The sequence below is a fragment of the Typopeltis vanoorti genome, chromosome 26 (genome assembly GCF_054136105.1).
Source record: "Typopeltis vanoorti isolate ZY-2024b chromosome 26, IOZ_Tvanoo_1.0, whole genome shotgun sequence".
Taxonomy (NCBI): domain Eukaryota; kingdom Metazoa; phylum Arthropoda; class Arachnida; order Uropygi; family Thelyphonidae; genus Typopeltis; species Typopeltis vanoorti.
This window is the reverse complement of record NC_143574.1, coordinates 14117726-14140222: the sequence shown is the minus strand read 5'-3', so window position 1 is coordinate 14140222 and position 22497 is coordinate 14117726. Positions and strand designations below refer to the sequence as shown.

General features: G+C 37.7%; 1 protein-coding gene across 1 annotated transcript in view; it reads left to right on the top strand.

The window, feature by feature from the left end:
- flr (actin-interacting protein 1 flr) overlaps positions 1-22497 on the top strand; it is a 219278-nt gene that overhangs the window by 180182 nt on the left and 16599 nt on the right. The window contains exon 14 of the mRNA XM_090414883.1: positions 2193-2360. Coding sequence (XP_090271009.1) covers positions 2193-2360 — 168 coding nt within the window. The remainder of the gene's footprint in view (positions 1-2192; positions 2361-22497) is intronic.

Below are 22497 nucleotides of genomic sequence, written 5' to 3'. Positions count from 1 at the left end.
TCAGGTTATCTGGTATTCTGGTTGGCATCTGAACAAGTTGTGTAAGGTCGTTAGTGATGGCAAATGCTTCTGCATCTCTGCCTGAAAAATCTGTACAACTGGAGGAGGAAGCATTTGGTGTTGTGAACATTAAAATCTCCTAGGAGGATAATTTCACTGTTGGGAAAGTGGGACTGGAGAAAATCAAGTTTTAAGGAGAGGAAATTAGAGCTTAGAGCGGTTGGTTGCATTGGGAGAGCGATAGAGACAGCAAATAAATGTGGGGAAGGGATATTTACAACTAAAGAAGGTCAAAGTTGGGTGATTCTAGGTTGGGTGCTCTCTGGCAAGGTATGTCAGAGTGGATGTATGTGCAGACGCCACCCTTGGATCAAAAGAAGTTAAAGTGTGTGTAGTTTGGAAGGTTGAGATAAATAGTGCTGGGTTGGGGGGGGGGGATTTGAGTTTCTGCCAGGCTTAAATATAGGCTGTGAACAAAGCCAGGATTTTTGTCTCAAGCCACATATGATATGCTGTTTTCTTTTCTTGGACTGTCCTTAACACTTTTTGGAAAACCATGGCTGAGATATAGGATAAGAATTTTGAATAGAATTGGAATCAAGGCCTTCATTCCAACTTCAATAATGTCTATAATATGATTGCTGCAGGTATCTATCTGGAGAACAGAAGTCATGTTCTTAGTAAGGAGAGAAGTAAAAGTCTCAGATCTTTCCACTTGGCATTGTAGTTTTAATGTATCTAAGGTCATGAATGGATGAGGTGAGGGTAACTTGGATGAAATTCTGATCTGAATTATCAAAAAAAGTTGTGGTCACCTTGACAGTGTATCTGGATGGAGAACTGGTTAAAAAGAGATCCAGAATATTGGGTGAGTGGAGAGAATCATCAGGAATTCTGGTTGGGAGATGGTTTGTTTGAAATAGTTGCTTATAGCAAATATCTGTATACTTCCCTTCCAGCTTGGTCAGTGGAATTTGGAGGGGAAAAAAAAGTACCAATTAGAATTGTGGATGTTGATCAACAAGGAAGATGACTTCACTGTTAGGGAATTTGGATTGTATGAAATTAATTTTCATGGATAAGAAGTTAGAAGTCAGAATGATTTACAAAATTGAGGGAATGGTAAAGCCAACAAATGAGACAATAAGGCAGGTTAATATTAAGCTACATAAGGTCAAAAATGAGAGAGATTCAAATTAGGTATCCTCTGGCAAGCAATATAAGATCACACAAAAGCAGATGTGTCACCCTTGGAATGTAGTTTGACAGTTAAGAGGGGTTGTGATTGTAATGGAAGAGATTTGCTGTTTGCTAAAAATAGATTAGGTTTGGATATCTTCCAGTGATGTATATTATTTAAGTTGGTCTTTATACCACAAATGTTGAGGTGAATGTGCAATAAAGTTTAAAAACACAAGATTATTGAGATTTTAAATTAAATATTTTTCAGGGTTGGGAGGGGGAGTTATTTAATTTAACCACAATAACACTATTTATTTAGGTTTACTCTCAGTCAATGTTACAAAGGTGAAGAGAAAAAGAGGGAAATATACAGTGAAAGGAGATACTCTGACATGTTACCCATATAAGGACGTCGTTTCCATACCATTGTGTCGCCTCACAGTATGACATGGAAATCACAACTTCCTCCATCCAGGCACATCCTGGCCATGTGGATGGTAGCAAAATTATGCCCCAGCTGATCATGAAGCCTCCACAAATGCATTACCATCTAGTTCAGTCCCATGCATTATCTGGAAGCCTGTCTCCAGAACTGTTTTGCTGCTGTATGCTCAAAGAGGAAGGAAGGCACTAGCTCTCTGGTTTCCAGTCCCTGCCCCACTGCATACACTCTGGGAATCTAACATGGCACTAATCATTTCAGACCTCCCCCTCCTCTCCCCAATAATCAAGGTAGTGGTATTTCACTTGGCAATGGAGGTCATCTACCATCTATCAGCAATTTATATAAATTGCTCTAAATTATTCTCTTATCAGATGAACACTATTCAGAATTTATTTCCAGAAATTCTTTTATATTCCAAATTTGAATTGTATTGTTAGTTAATATGAAAAAATGAACAAGTTACTTTGGGAACCACTGGTCTATAGTAAGAATCTAAATGTGAAGTGAAAGAGCTTTTACTTCTATATAATTGTCATTAATTTTTAATTGTCACTATCTTTTTTAGGATAATTCTGTTCACATATATTTGTTAAATGGTTATAACTTAAGTCATAAGACAGCCCTTGAGCATCGCGGGGCTATTACCGATGTTTCATTTTCTCCTGATGGAAAGTACTTGGCTTCCTCTGATGCTAATAGAAAAGTTGTTGTATATAATTCTCTCACATATGAGGTAAGCTTCAGTAAACTTCAGTGTTTTTAATTTGGAATGTGCTTATTTAATTCAACATTTTTAATTGCATTTATGATTAATTTTATTTCTTGTGCTCACATTTCACAGATTGTCTTCAAATGATCTTTATATCGAACTACACACACACACACACACACACACACACACACACACACACACACACACACACACACACACACATATAAACAGTTGTGTGAAAACTAACATGTGTATATCCTTGATTTTTAATGATCAGGTTAATATGGAGAGCTGTGTTACATATATAGAACATGAAACTTTGTTTTGGCTCTTTTAAATCTTAAAAATAAATCTTAATAGAAACTTTATTGTATATAACTCAGAAGAAATGGACAACACAAACAGCTGTGTAGAAATCATAAGTTTCATGATTTACATAGCCAACCAGATGAAATAAATGATCATGTTTATATAGCCTTCCTAAATCACAAGAAAACATATCTCCATGTCAGAAATTACAACCATACCAGAATATGAATAAAACAGAACTGTATCCAATAATTAATTTTTTATGATAAAAAGTTTTTCTGAATTAAAAAAAATTCAGAGAAAGAAAATCCAAATGATTAAAAGGCAAAAATTTACAAGATACTCAAAAATATATAATTCTTATTTGAAGGTTATCTGAATTTAATGCTTCTAATATTTAATATAATATAATATATTAAAAAAAAAAAAAAAAAAAAAAAAAAAAAAAAAAAAAAGCTTATTCAATTTAGTCAGGGAATCTTGCAGACTTATACTGGATTTATTCAGAAGTATAACTGCATAAAGAGCTGAGATTAACATCACCAGTTTTGATATCAGATTTAATACCACTTTCCTTAATAATGTGATTCACATAGATAATGAATAACAGTGGAGATAATGTGCACCCATATCACACATATCATTTTCCATAAACCATAAACCATTTTCCTGTACCTCCTTCAAGTATAAAAATGCTGACTTATAGCTTAAATAGAGATTATGTATTGCTTGACCCATTTACACCATATAACTATAGCATTTCGAAGAGCTTTCCTCTTGGCACCTTGTTATGTGCCTTTTCCAGATCAACAAATACAAATCCTTGTTATATTCTCAAGATTTTCCAACTATTTGTCTTCAACTGAAAATCTGATCCTGACAACCTCTATTTGGCCTGAAATCAGCTGGTTTTTTATCAAGCTTCTCTTCCATAATTGTTCTTAGCTGTTTCTCAAGTATAATTGCATAAATCTTACCTGGAACACTCAGTAGAGAAATACCTCTAATTCTCACATTCAGTTTTATTTCCCTTTTTATAGATGGATACTATGAGAGCTCCTCTCCAATCATCTGGAATTCCACCCTCTGACTATGCCTTCCGAAATATGCAATGCAGCCATTATAAAACTTTTACATCTCCATATTTATGCATAAAGAAAAGCATTCAACTGAATTATCTCAGATTTTGTTATCAGATTTAATACCACATCCCTTCATGGCATGGTCCATATAGATTATAAATAACAGTAGAAATAGGCAACACTGTTGTCTGCTGACTTGCAATTGACGTACAGGCTATATCATGTTCTATGTAATACCTAATTTATACCAAATAACTGCAATCCTTTCTTTTTATATATATACACAGAAAAGCAAAATTACATGGTAATTAAATTCAAACAGTATGTCAAAGCATCACAAAGCAAGTTATCTGTAACCCTACTAGTCTGACCTCTAGAAATTAATAAAAAAAAGTTTTTTTTCCATCAGCTAGCATTTTTAAAAAGATGTAGAGACAACAATCTGATTACTAACTGCGTGAAGCTAAAAGAAAGAAATTTGCCATAGCCTAGAGCACCACTCTGAATTTAGGCTCATGCAGAGGGAAAAAAATACTTAGAAGGAAAATTTAAGCTACTCATAAAAACTAAGCATGTGCTCAATACTCAAAATCAGGTTCCGATTTTAAAATTGCAATTTTTCAGTTATATAAATCCTGATATTTGGGATGTCCTTGAGAGATTCACCAGCAGCTCAGCTAAACATATTCTGGAAACCAATTTAACAAACCAAAATTATGGCAAGATTTAAATAGTCAACATACAAATATACTCATCGCAACAAATGATTCTAGGAACAGCCAACTGCAAACAAGTGATAAAAGGATCAAACCAACCACCTAATCAGCAAGTAAAAGCAAATCAGGATATTGTGATTACAAAGACATAAAGGTAATGCTACCAGTATTTTAAACTAAACAACTTACCTTTAAAAAAAAAAAAAAAATCAATCAGTCTCTGACAGCACCTATCAACTTATCAAATATAACCCAACAAACTGAATGAAAAAGAAACTGTAGAATTATTTAAGTTGATTAAATCTGAGATGCAGTTAAAGAACTATTATCACACTATGATTACTCCCCGAAGAATTTATTTTTTTAAGATTTAAATAAAAGGCATTTTAAGATATGTAAAAATAATGTGCCACTTTGGTCAATACTCAAAGGTATTAACACCATAATTATCACTTAGCCAAGGAATAATTGTTGACACTAATGGAGTTGGTAGGTTATTCCCCTTCTATAACACACATACACACAAATACTTCATAAACAAAAGCACATCACACTTGGCAAAGATGATCAGTTTTGATTTATCTGCACTTTTCACAATGTCCCAATCAATGACACTTCTTTTACAGGACAAATTTCTGCTCAATAACACAGCCTTCTTTGTAAATGTACTATATTCTGTTATTTTGTGTGACAAAATACTTTTTCTTATACATAAGAAAGACAGTCATGAGTTTTTTTGTTATTCCACCTCACCCTCCCAATTATAGAAGCTTTTGAGCAATGTACAATAGATTCCTCCACTGTAAAATCCTCTAAAATAAAATCAGATTACAGTAAAGCTTTAGAAATTCTTGGTCAAAGATCTCACGTTCTTTCCCCCCTCCCCTTCATATTAGGAATTGTCTCTATTTTAGAAGCGCCGTGCGCACCTCAGGTTGTTTATATGTTCGACTAAACAGCCAAGAGTATAGTTTATTTCTCTGGATTTTCCTTCTTTGTGACACAAGGTTCACATGAGGGTCTGTCTCCTCTAACAAATGAGGCTCCTTCAGATTTAACAACTGAAATGCTGATCTGTTCTTTGTCATTTCGTTTCTGCGGTTTATATCTGAATGAATCCCCTCTTTTCTTGTAAGAAATTCCATTGTTACCTTCTCGAGAAATTCGCCTCCTTCCAAGGATATATACCTTCCTCCTTGCATAATCACACTTGAAGTTGTACCTCATCAAGAAATCATCCCCTAGAATCAGCTTGATATGTGGAAGAGAAGTTCTGGACAAAACCAGAAATTCATGCCAAACACATAGTCTGAATTTGGGCAAGTACACTTTTAGATATGCAGATTTGGTAGCGTGTGTTGTGGAGGCGGTAATCCCAGTTATTCTTACTGACCTTCTGAGATATGTAACATTATCCTTTATATAGGGCTCTATCAGTTTAAAATAATCATCAGAAATAATGGAGGTTTGGGACCCGGTGTCCAATAAAGCATTACAATAGCTTCCATGGACACTGCCCTTCACCATCATTCCATGAGGTGGCTCTTTCATTCTCTGCCCTTTTCTCCATGTTCTATAAGCATAAGTATGGGATTAGGCTCCTCATTATAACATCTATTAGATCGTCTCCTACTGCTGTAGTAATTGCAAGCAAGATGCCCAATCTTGTCACAATTGTAACACCTGGGTAGTTCTCTCCTATCACTTAGATCACTGACAGTTCTGTGATTTGGTGGAAGTACTGTTGTTTCTTGGGAGGTAATAGCGGTTAGTTTCTCCATGACAGTGTTTATTCGGTCAAGAAGGGGGCCTTTGTAACCTCTCAAACTCCTCGTGAATTAGTCTTGTAGTTTCTTCCGTCTTGATGTTATTAGGCTCTGGAGTCTTCACAGATATTGTTCCTATTTGCTTCATTACCTCGTCTAGTCGCGCCATGATAGGTTTCTGGAGAAGTTCCACCTCCTGCTTAACTATAGACGTGATTGTGCAAGTCTCAGGAAGGAATTCTGTGAACTTATTTATCATTTCACTATCATTACCCTCATTTCCCTTTCGTATCCTGGATTTATCCTTCTCTCTCTCTCTCTGCACTCCCTTTCCTGTTCAGGTTGCCTCATTGTGCTGCGGTCTTCCTCAACCAAGTTAATAAAACTGGCAGCAGTTGAGGGACGGATGTCCCCAAGCATCTGCTCCCGCTCCTTAACCGCATTGTAGCATTCTTCCGGATTGGTCACTCTTTTGTTGAATGCTGTCTCTCTTAACTCCTGTCTCACTCCTTTTGAATTGCTGGAAAACAGCCCAGTCCAATCCAAGTGGGGTCTTTCCTCACTGGAGACACTTAAAGCACTGGCCACCGTCAGCAATCTATTCTGAGAGTCAGACACACTCCCCTATCCTTCTGAATAAATCTCTGGAGCTTCCACAAATTAGGCCCCAAACTCCTCAGTTTAGAAAATTGAGAAATTAGGACTTCTCTAAATCTGGAATACTCCAGAGTCTCTTTTAGAATGGGAGAGGAGTACAGGAAGGTTTTTGCCTTCCCTGTCAGTTTGCTACGGAGTAGAACCAGTAACTAAAATTCAGTCCATCCTCCAGCCTTTTTCAGTTCCTGTATATAATTAAAAAATGCGATTATATCATTCGTTTCCTCCCTTGAGCATTGAGGAAACACTTGTTGTGGGTTAATATGCCTGAAAAATTCATTGTCATTTATCCCTGAACTGCTATCTGGGATAGGCATGCTTGCAATCTAAGTTAACATAAACTCTGATAATCAACCTTTGCTTTGACAAAAATTTTCTGGATAGAATCCGAAACCTACTTGCTGTGATTTATATATAATCCTGATCTAATTAAGTAAATCACATCCTGTCGGCCGTGCCATTTAGGTTGTGTCCTCTTTCTTAAAATTTTATAGTTCTATATATTTTTATAGAAAAATATATAGAATTTTCTAAAATAATTTTCTAGAAAATTGTATATTTTCTATATAATTTTATAGAAAAATAAATTATGTTAATCAAGAAGTGAGTAAGAAGACGTACTGAAATAACACTAGATTTGCAATTGTGACCTTAATCGTACTCTAGAAGTTTCCCGCTCAGATTCATAGCAATTTTACAAGTGGTACATCGGATTCCATACACAGACAATCTTAGTTAAGAATAACAAGGTTTATTAAACACAAAATATACAGCTAGTAATACAAGAAAAATTTCCATTCTAAGTAAGTTAGAAATCAAATCAATCAACATGAACACCCTCTACAGATATAATCAGCAAGACACAATTTACAAATCCCACATTGCAATCTTAATACTAACAATTCATATCAACTTTTATTCCATAGGCTGAAACTTCTTAACATCCATTAACATATGCAATAATTCAATTTTGTTTAATGATTATCCTTTCATGATCTCCTATATAACAAAAAAATGCTATAGTCCTGTCTTATAATTCTGAGTCCTTCACTATCAACGTTTCACATAACATTAAGTGATCAGGTTATACACAAACAAAGAACAAATTTTCTACTTATCCACGCACGATAGTTCCTCACTCTTGCTGCATCATCACTAGTTTGTCTTTTATTCAATTGGACATTCCTTCGGTACTCTCAATCTGTTTCAGGGGCTAGAATTCTCTGATCATCGATATGCTCAAGCGATCTTTTCATGACCTCCTCAGTCACAGCCTTCAGGACGCGTATTTCTTCCAACTCTAATCAGCATGGCCTGCTACTGCCTCCTCCCGGGAGTCCGTGAGGTGGCAGTAGCAGTCTATTCTTCTAATCTTCTATTCCCACAGAAACATCGTCCGAACGCTTAAGAATGGAGTTGCTCCCGCAACCGTCCAGCCAACGAAGATCCAGCACCAAGAGAGCCGGTCAACAATGAGGGGAAACAAAAAAGAGAGAAGAGAGCTGGGGGAGGAGGGTTTTCCTAACCCTTTTATATCTCCTCCCTACCGGCAATCACCATAACTTAGATCGTTCACCCGGCACGTAGAATTTTCGTCGCATGGATCTGACCTCACAACGTCCGTTCTCTCTCCGCTTGTTTTCTTCACGTGCCGTGAGCACACGACTGCCGGAGGCAATCATTTGCTTGCCCCTGAACTTTGAGCTTTCGTTCACACAGATTATCTTTGTCATCTCTCTTGTAAATTATTTTACATTAAAGGCAATATCAACTCTAAACCAATATTATTAACTTACACTTATCATTGGCATTTCCCCCATATATATGCATCTTTTTTTTATCAAGTAATTAATGTCTCCTTGAGTTATTTCACAATTCTTTTCTTTTTAAACTAATGTATTCAATATTATACAAAGAGCACAACCACACATACTTAGAAACAAACATATATTTAAATTTCTTATAGGGTCTTTGCCTGTTAAACAATGATAAGTGGAATCTTAGTATTCTACACTTATCAAAGTTTAACACAATAACCCTGAAATGTGGAAAAGCAGCTGGAGTAGATGTAATTTGGCCAGAAATTTGTTGATAATATACTATGATCATTTTACTCATTTGATAAACCATACAGGGTTCAGTCATCCCAAACTTTCACATTCAAATTATTAAAATGCTGTTCTCTCTTGAACATCAAATGAAAGAGTGAATTGTTTAAAAAAAAAAAAAAAAAAAAAAAAAAATTAAATTACAGAACCTGCAATATTCGAGTTCCTCTGATTATTTGTTTCATGCTTTAAATTTATGCAAATATTAATTTTTTTTTTCTTTTTTAAGCATTCACTCTTTTAACTCCCGTATTTACTGCTGTCACATGGCACATCACATAATTCATTATCCTTAAAAAAAAAAAACTCTCCAACATCATAACTGAAGATAGGAACCATCAATATAGGGAATAATTAATGCAAAGGAAATCGTACTTCCAGAAAAACTGGAAGAGTACCACTTTAACATAATTGATATTACTGAAAACAAAAACAGATGAGATCTTACCAAATAATAAATATAGGATGTTATATTCAGGCAACAGCCATCAAGGAAAGAAAAGAGTAGCAACATTATTCAATACTAAACATCTTAATTGAAAGGCAATTTCAAGCAGCAGGAATACCACAAAATGGGAAAATGGACAATAAAACTTATTTATGCCTAGGTCCCACAGAAGGTTCTCCTAAGGAAGAAGTGGAAGAATTTTATTTCAGTAAAAAGTGTTCATTGTTGGAGATCGGAACAGCACAGTAGGAAATGAATCACACCAGACATATAGGAATGTTTTGGGAAAATTTGGAGAAAAGGGCAAGGCTAATAATAATATCTTCTGAGGATATGGCATAGTCATTACTAACACCATGTTTCATCATAAACTTGTGTACAAGTTCATGTAGAGATAAGAAAAGCCTCATTGACTGTGTCATTGCTGATAGTGATATCTTCATGCTGGTTCAGGGTACAAGAGTGTACAAAGAATTTGAAATTGGAAGTCACCATCACTAATTTTCTAAGTAGGATAAAAATGAATATTATACTGAAAAGGACAGTATGTAAGAATGCTTGAAAAATAATTAAAGTTGAGCAACTTTTACAAGTAAGCTTTAAACTATACAAATATTATTGAAGAAAAAATGAAAATGTTTGAAAACAAGAACCAAAACTTGGAGTCTCACTGGCAAACTCTCAAGAAAACATCAATTGATTCAGCTATAGTGGTATGTGCTGAAGTTGCCTATAAGGATAGAAAATTAACACCATGTGGACACAAGATGTTAAATAAGAAGTCCTGGAAAAAGTAGAAAGCATACCAAAAGTTCTTACCAGCAAAGAAGTGGACAGATGCCTTAAACGAGTACACAAAAAAAATTGTACGACAGCAAAGATGTGTAAAAGTGGTTAAACAAAAGTCATGGGAAGACTTTGGTAAGAATATAAAAGATAAATATCATGAAGGTGGCAAAATGTTCTGAAGGCTATTGAAAATGCTTAGAAATGGAGGAAAGAGTATTGGAAATGAATCTTCTTCTGCAGCTTTTCCCACTTAAGTAGGGTCACTGTTTGTGGTGAGTCTCCTCCACAACCTCCTGTCTTGGGCTGTAGCCACATCCAAGTTCTTCATCCTCAAATCCTCCTGTACCATCTCCCTCCATCTCTTCTTTGGCCATCCGTGCTTCCTCTTCCCCTGCACATCCATCTGCATGACCTTTCTTCCCACATACTCTTCCTCCCTCCTCACCACATGACCAAACCATCTCAACCTTGCCTCCTGTATCTTTGCTCCTAAGTTCGTAACTTTCACTGTTCCCCTTGCATTATTATTTCTCAGACGATCCTTTCTGGTCACACCACACATCCACCTAAGCATTCTCATCTCTGCTACCTCCATCCTGCTGATGTTATTTTTCCTCAGGGCCACAGTTTCCATAGCATACGTCATAACTGGTCTCACTACTGTCCTGTAGAATTTGCCTTTAAGAATGATCGGTACCCTCTTATCGCATAGCACTCCAGCCATCTCTCTCCAGTTCCTCCATCCTGCTTGTATCCTGCATCCCACTTCCTTCTCAGCCTCACCATCTTCTTTCATTGTTGAACCTAAGTATCTAAAGTCACTGACCTTCCTGATGACATTTCCTTCCAGCTCTAGATCTGTCTCCTGGCTGCCATCCACTTTGCAACTCATATATACTCTGTCTTACCTCTGCTCAGTCTCATACCTCTATCTTCCAGTACTTTCCTCCAGCTTTCTAGTTTAGCTGCCACTTCTTCTCTTGATTCTGCACACAGCACGATGTCTTCTGCATACAACGTAGTCCAAGGCGCGTCTTCTCTCACCTCCTCCATCACCACCTCCATCACAATATTAAACAGGAACAGATTAATTGCTGACTTTTGATGCAAGCCAACTGTCACTGGATAACTTTCTGTCTCTTCCAGGCAGGTTCGAACTCTTATCTTCACATTTTTGTACATCTGCACCAACCTGACATATTTCTCCGGTACCTTCCTCTCCCTGAAACACCTCCAGACTTCTTGCCTTGGCACTCTATCATAAGCTTTCTCCAGATCAATAAAAACCAGGTGTAGCTCCCATTGCTTCTCTCGAAACTTTTCCATCATCTGTCGTAACCCAAAGATAGCATCTGTCGTCGATCGACCAGGCATGAAACAAATTGCTCCTTTGCAATCTCCACCTCCTTCCTCAGTCTTCCATCAAGAACCTTCTCTAGGATCTTCATTGTGTGGGACATCAACTTTATTCCTCTGTAATTCTTAGTCTTGGGCATCCCCTTGACTCTTGTGGATGGGGACAAGAGTACTTTCGCTCTGTTCCTCAGGTATATTTTCCTGTTGACAAACTTTTATTAGCAGGTCCCACAGCAGGTCAATTCCCTCTTCCCCTAGTGCCTTCCATGCCTCCACTGGGATCCTGTCAGAGCCTACCGATTTTCCATTCTTCATCCTCTTTACGGCTTCCTTCACTTCCACTCTACTAATGTTCTGCACCATCCCCTCATTAGGCTCATCTTCTCTGTGAGTCCTTGCATTTTCTTCATTCAAAAGCCCTTAAGTATATTCTCCATCTGTTTCTTATATCCACATCCTTCCTTAATACCCTTCCTCCAGAGTCTTTGATCTGCGTCACATGTACGATGTCCTTTGATGCCTTATTTCTACATTTTGCCAATCGATAAATCTTTCTCTGTCTTTCCTTTGTTTCTAATTGATCATAAAGGTCTTGATATGCATATTTCAAGACATTGGAAGACTTTGGTAAGATAAAAGATAAATATCATGAAGCAAAGCCTTCACCTGTGCAACAACTCTTTTGCCTTCTCACTTTTTCTCTCTGTACTCATCTCTGTCCTCTTCCACTCTTGACTCGTCCCACTTCTCCTTTGCCTTTCTCTTAGCTGTCACTGCATCTTGTACATTATTATTCCGCCACCAACCCTCCTTCTGCTCTCTAATCTTTCCGGATGTTAGAATTACTTTGGAATTATGTCTCCACCAGTCTTGTACACTTTCTAGTCCATTCGAAATCCTCTCTAACACCCTCTCCCTAAAACGGTTCCTCACACCCTCTTCTTTTAACCGAAACCACTTAATTTTCTTCCTCTCGTGGCTTCTGAAGGTTCCTATCTTCGACTTTATTTTAAAGTCTGCACACCGCAGCTGGTGTTGCTGCGCTACCTGATCTGTTGGGATTACCTTATAATTTGTTACTGCCTTAAGATGCTTTCTTCTAGTCAAAATGTAGTCAATCTGTGAACTATTATTGCCACGTCTGAATGTTATCAAATGCTCTTCCCTCTTACAGAAAAAGGCATTCACAATTGCCAGATCAAACGCTACTGCAAAGTCCAAAATCCTCTCTCATTCCTGGTTCTCGTTTTCCATCCAGTTCCTGGAACGTCTAGCACGTTCCAGAATTCATCCTTCTCCTCTACTGTACAGCCAACTTGTGGGGCATATACACATAAGACGACCAGTTGCTCTTCTCCAAGACCCAGTTTCATTCGCATGATCCTGTCGTTCCTCCTACCCACTTCCAGTACTTCGTCCTTCATTCTGCCACACACCACAATTCCGGCACCATTTCTTCCCTCTTTATTCGCTCCAGAGTAGAACAATTTTTACCTGTCTCCTAGTTCCTTCGCCTTTACCCCCTTCCACCTTGTCTCCTGCATGCAGAAAATGTCCAGCTTCCTCTTCCTCATCATGTCTGCCACCTCTCTTCCCCTTCCAGTCATGCTTCCAACATTCAACGTTCCCACTCGCAACATTCTCTCCACCTGCAGGACTCTGTTCTTTAACTGCATCCGCCCTTGATGCGGTAGCTCTCGTCCACTTCTCACAGCTGTAGGGCGATGTGGCCACGTTGCTTAAGTGGTACTCCCTAGCCCTTGTATCACTTTCTTTTCAACTTATTTGATCATAGCTAGAGCTAGCAGTGACGTTTTATGACCAGATGCCCTTCCTGACATCAACCCTTGCCATTTATCCGGGCTTGGGACAGGCACCTATTGGGGCTATCTTTTTCACCCTTCAGTGGCTGCAATAGGCGAAATGACATAGCAAGATAGGAAAGATTCACCCCTAGCCCTCGAATACTCTAATAGCATTGTGGGTAAGGAGCAATAAGAGAAGAAAGAAGGGGAGAGGACCAGTCTACAGATAATATAACAGATGTATATTACATGAAGTAAGGCAGTACCTCGGGTTTGCCATGCCCATACTCGCTAAAGTGAGCCCATGAGGACAGTATTGTAAATGAATCAAAGATGATAAAAGCTGATGTGAAAATTGAAGATAAGGATATCCTAGATGTCTGGAAAAATTACTTTGAAAAACTATTAAAAAAACGTTTTAACAGAATATTTAGAAAATTTCCAAGAAAACAGCATCACACATCAGTACTTGAGATAAAAAAAAAAAAAAAAAACTATCAAAAACTTAATGTGGAAAGGCAGCTGGAGTAGATATTCTACTAGAAATGCTCAAATATGAAGGTATAAAAGTTTTGCAGTGGCTATACTGCCATTATTCAGAGTACTTAGTCAGAAGATTGAATCCCATGATGATTGGAGTAGAACTCTCATAGCTCCCTGTTTAAAAAAAAAAAAAAAAAAAAAAAAAAGTTCCAGGTAAGTTTTATGGAAGCATATTTGTAAGGAGAGAAAAAAATTGTGTGCCTAAGAAAACACCAATGATTCAAGAGCAAGAAGTATTCTGTGAGGGAGGATGTAAAGGAGTTGTTAGAAGAGGCAAAACTGAAGGTGAAGATTGCAAGTCCCCTACCATGCTATGATAGAGGAAAACTGAGGAGGAGGGCATTGATATTCAGTGAGTCCATACATAGATTGTGCAAAAGGAATGATGTAGAATGTTTGGCAGAAAGATGGATTTGTGCAATGCTGATAGACTACATCTAAATGGTTTTGGTGTCTGGAGAGAGTTTTGTTCACAGAGCATGCTGAAGTGCAAATTTAGGGAACTGTAATCAATTAGGGTGGAAGCAAGTGAGTTTGTGTGAGTGCACCCATGAAGCAAGTGATTGAGTGAATGACCAAGTGAGGGATCTAGTCTCTCGAGCAAAAATATTGAATAGGAAAGTCAGTTCAGAAAGTAATGGTGGGTGGGGGACTAAAGGGGATGCTGCAGTTTCTATCTACTAATCCTAGAAGTATCAGGAACAAGTGGGAGGAGTTTTTGGCATTGGTTAGTACAACCTCGTAAAATGTTATAGGCATTAGTGAGACTTGGCTAAAAGCAGATGATGTAATTACAGGGATTGAATGTGAAGGGTTTAGTATTTTCAGCAAGGATTGGATGGGGGGGAGCAGTACTATTGACGAGAGCAGATGAATTGCAGCCAAAAAGAATAGGATACAGGCAGGAGGGTAGAAGTAATCTGGTGTGAGATTAAGGCCAGTAAGACGAAATATATATAGTTGATGAGGGTGACCATGCACTCTTGACTTGGAAGATTGTAAAACATGAGGAATATTCTATCAAGAAGGGGGGGGGGGGTATTTGCAGAACTACAAGGCAGGTGATTGTGACATGCTTAGGAAAAAGTTTAGATAGATCTGTACTGTGTCATAAAACACTACAAGGTAAGGATGTTAGTAGTGCATGGGATATAGTTAAGGGTCATCATATAGAGGAAGCAGTATTAAATTTTATACCTAGGGTGAGGAGGGTTAATCAGCTAGGAGTTAGATGGATGAGTAATGTCATTAAGCATGAGCTGCAGAAGTAGAAAATGCTGTGGACAGTATATAAAGCGAAAGGTGACCAGCAAACTCGTGAACAGTACAAGGCTCGCACAAGAAAGGTGCATGGCAAGGAAGGCAAAATCAGATTATGAGAAGAATCTAGTCCAGCAGGCCAAAGGGAATCCCAAAGAGTTCTTTCTCTTTGGGATTCCATTTGGGATGGCAAGAAGAAGAATGACTATGGAAGATTAATCTTAATGAGTGATGATGACGGTCACGAGGAACAGAAGCTGATAAAACAGTTGAGTTACCGAGTAACCACTTTGCAAGGATCATTGTAGTGAGGTTACTGCTTTAACCTATGTGACAGACACTAATGTAAGAACAGAGGTGGATGAATTGGAAGTTCTAAGGATATTGCAGAATCTCAATGAAATTACAGCTGTGGGATTAGATGGGATATCAGCTAGGGTTTTGCAAGAATGTGCAAGGAAACTGGCAATGCCTTTGACTAGTCTGTTTAATTAAAGTGTCAGCTCTGGAGTTCCAAGGGACCTGAAAGGAAATATTCAGTTGTTTGCTGATGATTCGAAATTAGCTAAAGTAATAGGTAATCAAGATGTTGGAGAGGTTGCAGGGTGATTTCAGTAAGCTGTTGGTATGGACAAAAGATGATGGGCGTCAGTGTAATGTTGTGAAATGTAAAGTTATGCATTTTGGGATAAATAGAAAAAGAGTTTCAAATAATTCCTCTGCATAAGAGAGGCTCTAAGACTGCAGAAGCAAATTATAGCCCAATCAGTATCTCAGGTGTTGTGGTAAAAGGACTACAAAAATTGGTAAAAAAAGAAAATTCAAGAATGGGTATATAAAAAACACAATACTGTATGAGTTGTCAAAATGACTTTATAAAGGGTCAGTCATGCCTTAGTAATTTACTAACTTTATATAATAGAGTAACAGCTGATTTGGATAAAGGAAATAGCTACATGAATTTTACTTTATTTTGCAAAGGCATTTGACAGAATATCACATGGAACTCTGTTATGCAAATGAGAACAAATGGGGATGGATATGACACTTGTTAAGTGGATAAGAGAGGGGCTGAATCAATGCAAAAACAGGTGACTAAGTGGTATGGTGCAAGATTCAGTGCGACCATTGCTGTTTAATTTGTACATAAATGATATAGGAAATAACCTGAAAGGAAATATTCAGTTGTTTGCTGATGATTCGAAATTAGCTAACGTAATAGGTAATCAAGGAGATGTGGAGAGGTTGCAGGATGATTTCAGTAAGCTGTTGGTATGGACAAAAGATGATGGGTGTCAGTGTAATGTTGAGAAATGTAAAGTTATGCATTTTGGGATAAATAGATTACAAGCTGTGTATCACATTGATAGCACTGTACTCCAGGAAATAGATGAAGCTAGAGATTTAAGGATAGTTGTAGACAGAGAGGTAAAGTTTAGAGGACACATTGCTAAGGTATCCCATAAGATTACTTTGCTAGTGAAGAACAAATTTGTCATGAAAATGAGCAACAAAAATACTAAAAGTATTAAAATAGGCAGGATAGGAAACTTCCAAGTGCATTCGCAGTGTAGAACCTGTAGAACAAGTAAAATATTTCAGCTATTTATGTGCAGTTTTTAGTGAAAATGGCAAATTAAATTTAAAAATAGGCAACAGAATAAGCAAAGCTTATTATGTATAACATGGTTGTAGAGTCCATAATTTGTCTAAAATGAATGCTGATCACCTTTAACACTAAAGGAAAGGATTACCTAGAATAACAGAAAAATAAGTTTCATAGGGATTGGTGTCGAGGCTAGCTGGTGAACGGACGTGCTACCGGAGAGCTCCTGAGAGATTTGTGTTTTTTGTTGATTTATTGGTGTTTTGGATTCAATTTAATGGACTTAAATGTGTAATTTTGGTATATTATTGGAGCTTTATTAGCGTGGTTAGTGTACTAAAGTGTTTTATAACATAATCTATGTCGGGAAGTCGCCGCTAGATGAATTCGTAATGTGTAGTGTTCATGCAAGCTCCAGATAAGATAAGTATCATTTTCAGTTATCGATACAAATGACTTAATATTGTGTAGTTTTGTTTTGTTTGCCTTGCGTATTTTAGTGAGTCTATTTTTGGTGTGTTATAACGTATAATTTGACAAAACACGTTGCAAATAAATATGGCACCTGTGCGAAGGAAAATGGCGGCTAGTAATGAAGGTTCGCCATCGTTATCAAAGAACGGTAGCATAAAAGAAATGAGTCAGTGTACTAGCTGTGAAATGTACGCTTTGCGGAGTGTGGTCGGAGTGTGGTTAGATGATAATAAAGGATTGAATGTGTGTAGAAAATGTAGGGAGAATGAGGAATTGAAGTGTATTTCGGATCGTGAGTGTGATATTTTTGTCAACCTTCAGAATGAAGGAAATAGGGATATGACAAGAAACGGCAAGGTTGTACATGAAAATTGTGACAGTGTGAATGTAGAAAGTGTGAATGATAGTATAAATGGTTTCTCAGAGAACAAAAAAGATGAGATAGATGCATTGAGTGAGATCGCGTTGTTGAATAGTGCGATAGAAAGAGCAAAACAGCAGTTAGAGTGCATGAACAAAAGTAGACTGAATGAACCAACCAATAATAAAAGGTATGACAGGAAAAATAGACGTATGAATGTGAACATGAACAAAATGAAGGATAGAGTGCTGTATGGAGACTCGTTAGTACGAGGTGTGTTAGTAGAGGATTTGACAAAATCGTACCAACCTGGTGCGACCATAAAGGACGTAACTGAGTCTATTAGAGAGCAAAAGGAAAGGGTGAAAGAAATGATTGTTGTGGCAGGTACGAATGATTTGAAAGGAGATAAAATGGAAATGATAGAAGACCTGAATGAATTGTTTGAGGTAGCAAAAGAAAAGAGTGAGAGAGTTAGAATGATTAGTCTTTTGCCACGGTATGACAGTGAAATGTTTAAAAGGAGGGCTATAATTGCGAATGACTTTATGCGTGGGTTATGTATGACGAGTGGTGTGGAATTTGTGGATGTGTGGAGTGAGTTTGATGGGCGAAAGGATCTATATAAGATGGATGGCTTGCATTTGAATGGTTACGGTATAAGAAGACTTGAGAAAGTGTTGCTGAATGTAGTGGATGTGCAAATTCAGGGAAACTAGATTTGTTGGGGGGGGGGGGGAGTAGAGATACAGTCCTTATGGAGGCAGTTGAATGTAAGAATGAATATAATATGCCAGAGCAAATAAGGACAACAAATCTGAGTGGGATAGTTAATATAAGGCATCAAGGTAGGGTTGGGGCTAATGGGGGTCTTAAATTCATATACACTAATACTAGGAGTATTAGGAACAAGAAGGAAGAGTTTTTGGCCATGGTTGGCACTTCCAGACCACAGGTTATAGGTATTAGTGAAACATGGCTGACTGTAGATGATATAACTAGTGGGATTGAATGTGATGGGTATAGTGTGTTCAGGAATGACAGAGAGAATAAAATGGGGGGAGGAGTATTGTTGATGATAGCTGATGAGCTCCAGCCAAGGAGAATAGAAGTTGAATTGCAGGATAGAGAAAAGAGCACATTTGAGGCCATTTGGTGTGAGATTGTGGCTAGCAGAACTAAATATACAATTGGGTGCTGCTATAGACCAGGTGATGGAAAAGATGGTGGTGACAGTATGCACAAGTAAATAGAAGAAATGGGTGGAAGGAGGGTGATTATTATGGGAGATTTCAACTATGGTCGCATTGATTGGAGTGAGGAGAGGACACACGGGAGGAAGGAACTGGATTTTATGCGGTTATTAAGGGATAACTATCTGCGACAGCATGTAATGGAAAATACTAGGGGTCAGAGAGTGCTTGACCTAGTAATTACATCTGAGGATTTGGCTGTAACAAATATGACCACATTGCCACCAATTGGTGAGAGTGATCATAGGGTCTTAACTTGGGAGGTGGCTAAAGGTGTAGAATTTTCAATTAAGACAGGATACATGTGGAATTATCGGGCTGGAAAGTATGACAAGCTTAGGAGTTTGATTGGTTCAGTGCCATGGCATGTACAACTGCAAGGACTAGAAGTTGATAGTGCATGGGAGGTAGTTAAGAAGTGCTTGCATGAAGCAATGGCTGACTGTATACCTAGAGTCCGAATAATAAATCAGGTAGGGGTTAAATGGATGAATAACACCATTAAGCTTGAGTTGCAAAAAAAGAAACAACTATGGAGGGAATTTAAGGAGAAGGGTGACGAGTGTGGTAAGAAAAGCAAAAAAGGATTACGAAAGAACATTGGCCATGCAGGCTAAAGAGAATCCTAAACAGTTTTTTAGATATGTAGCAAGTAAAAGGAAAAATGTACATGGCAGATTGATTTTAAAGAATGCCGATGGTAGGGAGGTAACTGAATCAGTTGAGATAGTTGAGTTACTGAGTGAGCACTTTGCAAAAGTATATCATCCAGGTGGTGACATTTCAGAAACGAATAAACCAGTAGATTATACGGGAATTGTGGTTAATGAAGTGGAGGTGAGTAGTCTATTACATAACCTCAATGTCAATACATCTGTGGGATTGGATGGTATACCAGCTCGTGTTGTACGAGAAGCAGCTAATGAATTGTCAGTGCCCTTGACCATTTTGTTTAATTTGAGTCTTGGGTCTGGGTTGGTCCCGAGCGCGTGGAAAGAGGGGAAAATAGTTCCACTGCATAAAGGTGGTTCCAAGACTGCTGTTGTAAATTACCGACCGATTAGCATATCAGGAATCATTGTCAAGGTCTTAGAGAAATTAATCAAGAAAAGAATACAGGATTGGATAGATGAAAATGGGATATTGTATGGGGGACAACATGGTTTTGTGAAGGGTAGATCATGCCTCAGTAACTTGCTCACGTTTTATAACACAGTGACGGCTGAACTGGATAGGGGTAATGGGTTTACAGTGATACTACTGGACCTTGCCAAGGCCTTTGATAGGATACCACATGGAACCCTAATCAGTAAACTGGAGCAGATGGGTATAGATATAGGGTTGGTGAGATGGATAAGAGGGTGGTTGAAGGAGAGATATCAAAGAGTGGTTTATTCAGGAGTGGAGTCTAAAAGATGTCTTGTGACTAGTGGAGTGCCACAGAGCTCTGTTCTTGGACCACTGCTTTTCAATTTGTTCATCAATGATATTGGAAAGGATCTGAGAGGAAGTGTTCACTTGTTTGCTGATGATGCAAAGTTGGGTAGAGCAATTGTGAGTGCACAAGATGTCAAAATTTTACAGGATGATTTGGATAGTTTGGAGGACTGGGCTAGGAAAAATGGATGTCAATTTAATGTGGCAAGGTGTAAGGTTATGCACTTTGGGGTGAAAAGAATAGCAGCAGTATATCGCATTGGTGGAATCATACTCCAGGAGATTGATGAGGCCAGGGATTTGGGAGTGTTGGTGGATAGGGAGTTGAAGTTTAGGGGGCACATTGCAAAAGTAACTAAAACAGCTCACCAAATCACTTGGCTTCTGAAAAATACTTTAACATGCAGAGACGAACAAGTTGTTGTTCCTCTGTATCGAGCCTTGATAAGACCCCATCTGGACTTCTGTGCCCAGCTATGGGCACCAGGGTTTCTTCGTGATGGGGAGGAAGTGGAGAGGGTCCAGAGACGAGTGACCAAGATGATAGCAGGTCTGTGGAATGAACCTTATGAGAATAGGTTGAAGATTTGTGGGTTGCAGAAATTGGACGATAGGCGAAGGAGGGGTGATATGATTGAGACATTCAAATTACTGAAGGGTTTTTATAGGATTGATCCAGAAGATATTTTGAAAATATGACTGGTGGTGGGAGGACTAGGGGCCATGCATGGAAGCTGGGCAAGAGCGTGGTTGACAAGGGTGTTAGAGCTAGGTTCTTTACTTGGAGAGTGGTAAATGAGTGGAATAAGCTTCCAGAGTCTCTGTTGTGGGTGCTACGACCGTGAATGAGTTCAAGGCAAGGTATGATAGATACTGTGTGAATGTTGAATAGTTGTTCTTGACATGATGTTAGGGCCTCCCTCGATGAGTCTGTCGACTCCTTGGAGTTTCCCGGAACAACAACAATAATAATAATAATAATAATAATAATAATAATAATGAAACTAGCAGTTAAAAGCAGTGTTTAAATAAGTTTTAAGATATGGATTTGAGAGATGGGTTAGAAATGAAGCACTTGATCAAAGACTAGAGGCCACATATATGAGTTCTGAGAAAAACTAGGTGAGTGATGATATGGCTGCAATGGCAGAATCATATTAATAATGAAAATATTAGAAAGGAATCTTTCATTGTTAGCATTCAAGACCGCTTGAGCTGAGCTAATCTAAGGTGGTATGGCCACTTAAACAACAATGGGAGAGGAAAGATTACAAAATGTGTTTCATGCCAAGATTGCAGGAAAAAGACCCAGAGATATACCATGATCTAGGTGGATTGGTTCAGTCAGAAGTGCCTTAAAAGAAAGAAATGTTAGATATGACTGTATTGGAGTGCTGACAAGTAATAGACTGCTTTGGAAGAAAATTTTTAATAGGAGATTAATAATAATGTAAATGCCATTTAGTGCTGTCATAGTAGCTTGGGCACTCCTTGAGTGTACATATCAGGAAATTAATAATGATATAAAAATTGTCTTGATAAGAAGGAACAAAAAAATGTTTGGTTTTCTTCATTTTCATAAGGCTGTCTGGGATGCCAAGGTAGACATAAAGCAATTTTGCTTTATGTCTACCTATAAAGAATGTTGCACTTAAAATTTTATATTTTTATTTGATTCCAAATAAAAACAAATTTGGACTCCAAAGTCAGTTGAAAGTTTTCCACTTGGTTAGAAACTAAACTTTCCAAGGTATTGTATTCTTGTTTAATCCTTTATTCATTATGGGAAAGGTTAGTACCCAGACCAGTTGCAATTTTTACTGAGGTCTCATCAGTGGGAGCCAGACCCAAAAGAGATATCAAGGTTGAATTAATGTGGAGGTCATATATTTTTCTTATGCAAGTCATAAAAAGGTGTATGGGATACTAAAGCAATTGATATGAAGTCATCAGCCTCTATATACAAGTTAGTCTAGTTGTGAAGATACTTCATGCACAAACTTTGTTTGCTTACACTTGGATAATGGATTAAATAAGAATATAATTTCTTGGCAAATTCAGTTTTTAACCAAGTGAAAAACTTTGTTGTTGAATTTAATTTCAAAAAGTTATGTAGGACACCAAATAAAAATTTGAAATTTTTATGTGAGATATTTTTCATAGGTACCCATAAAGTAAAATTAGTTCC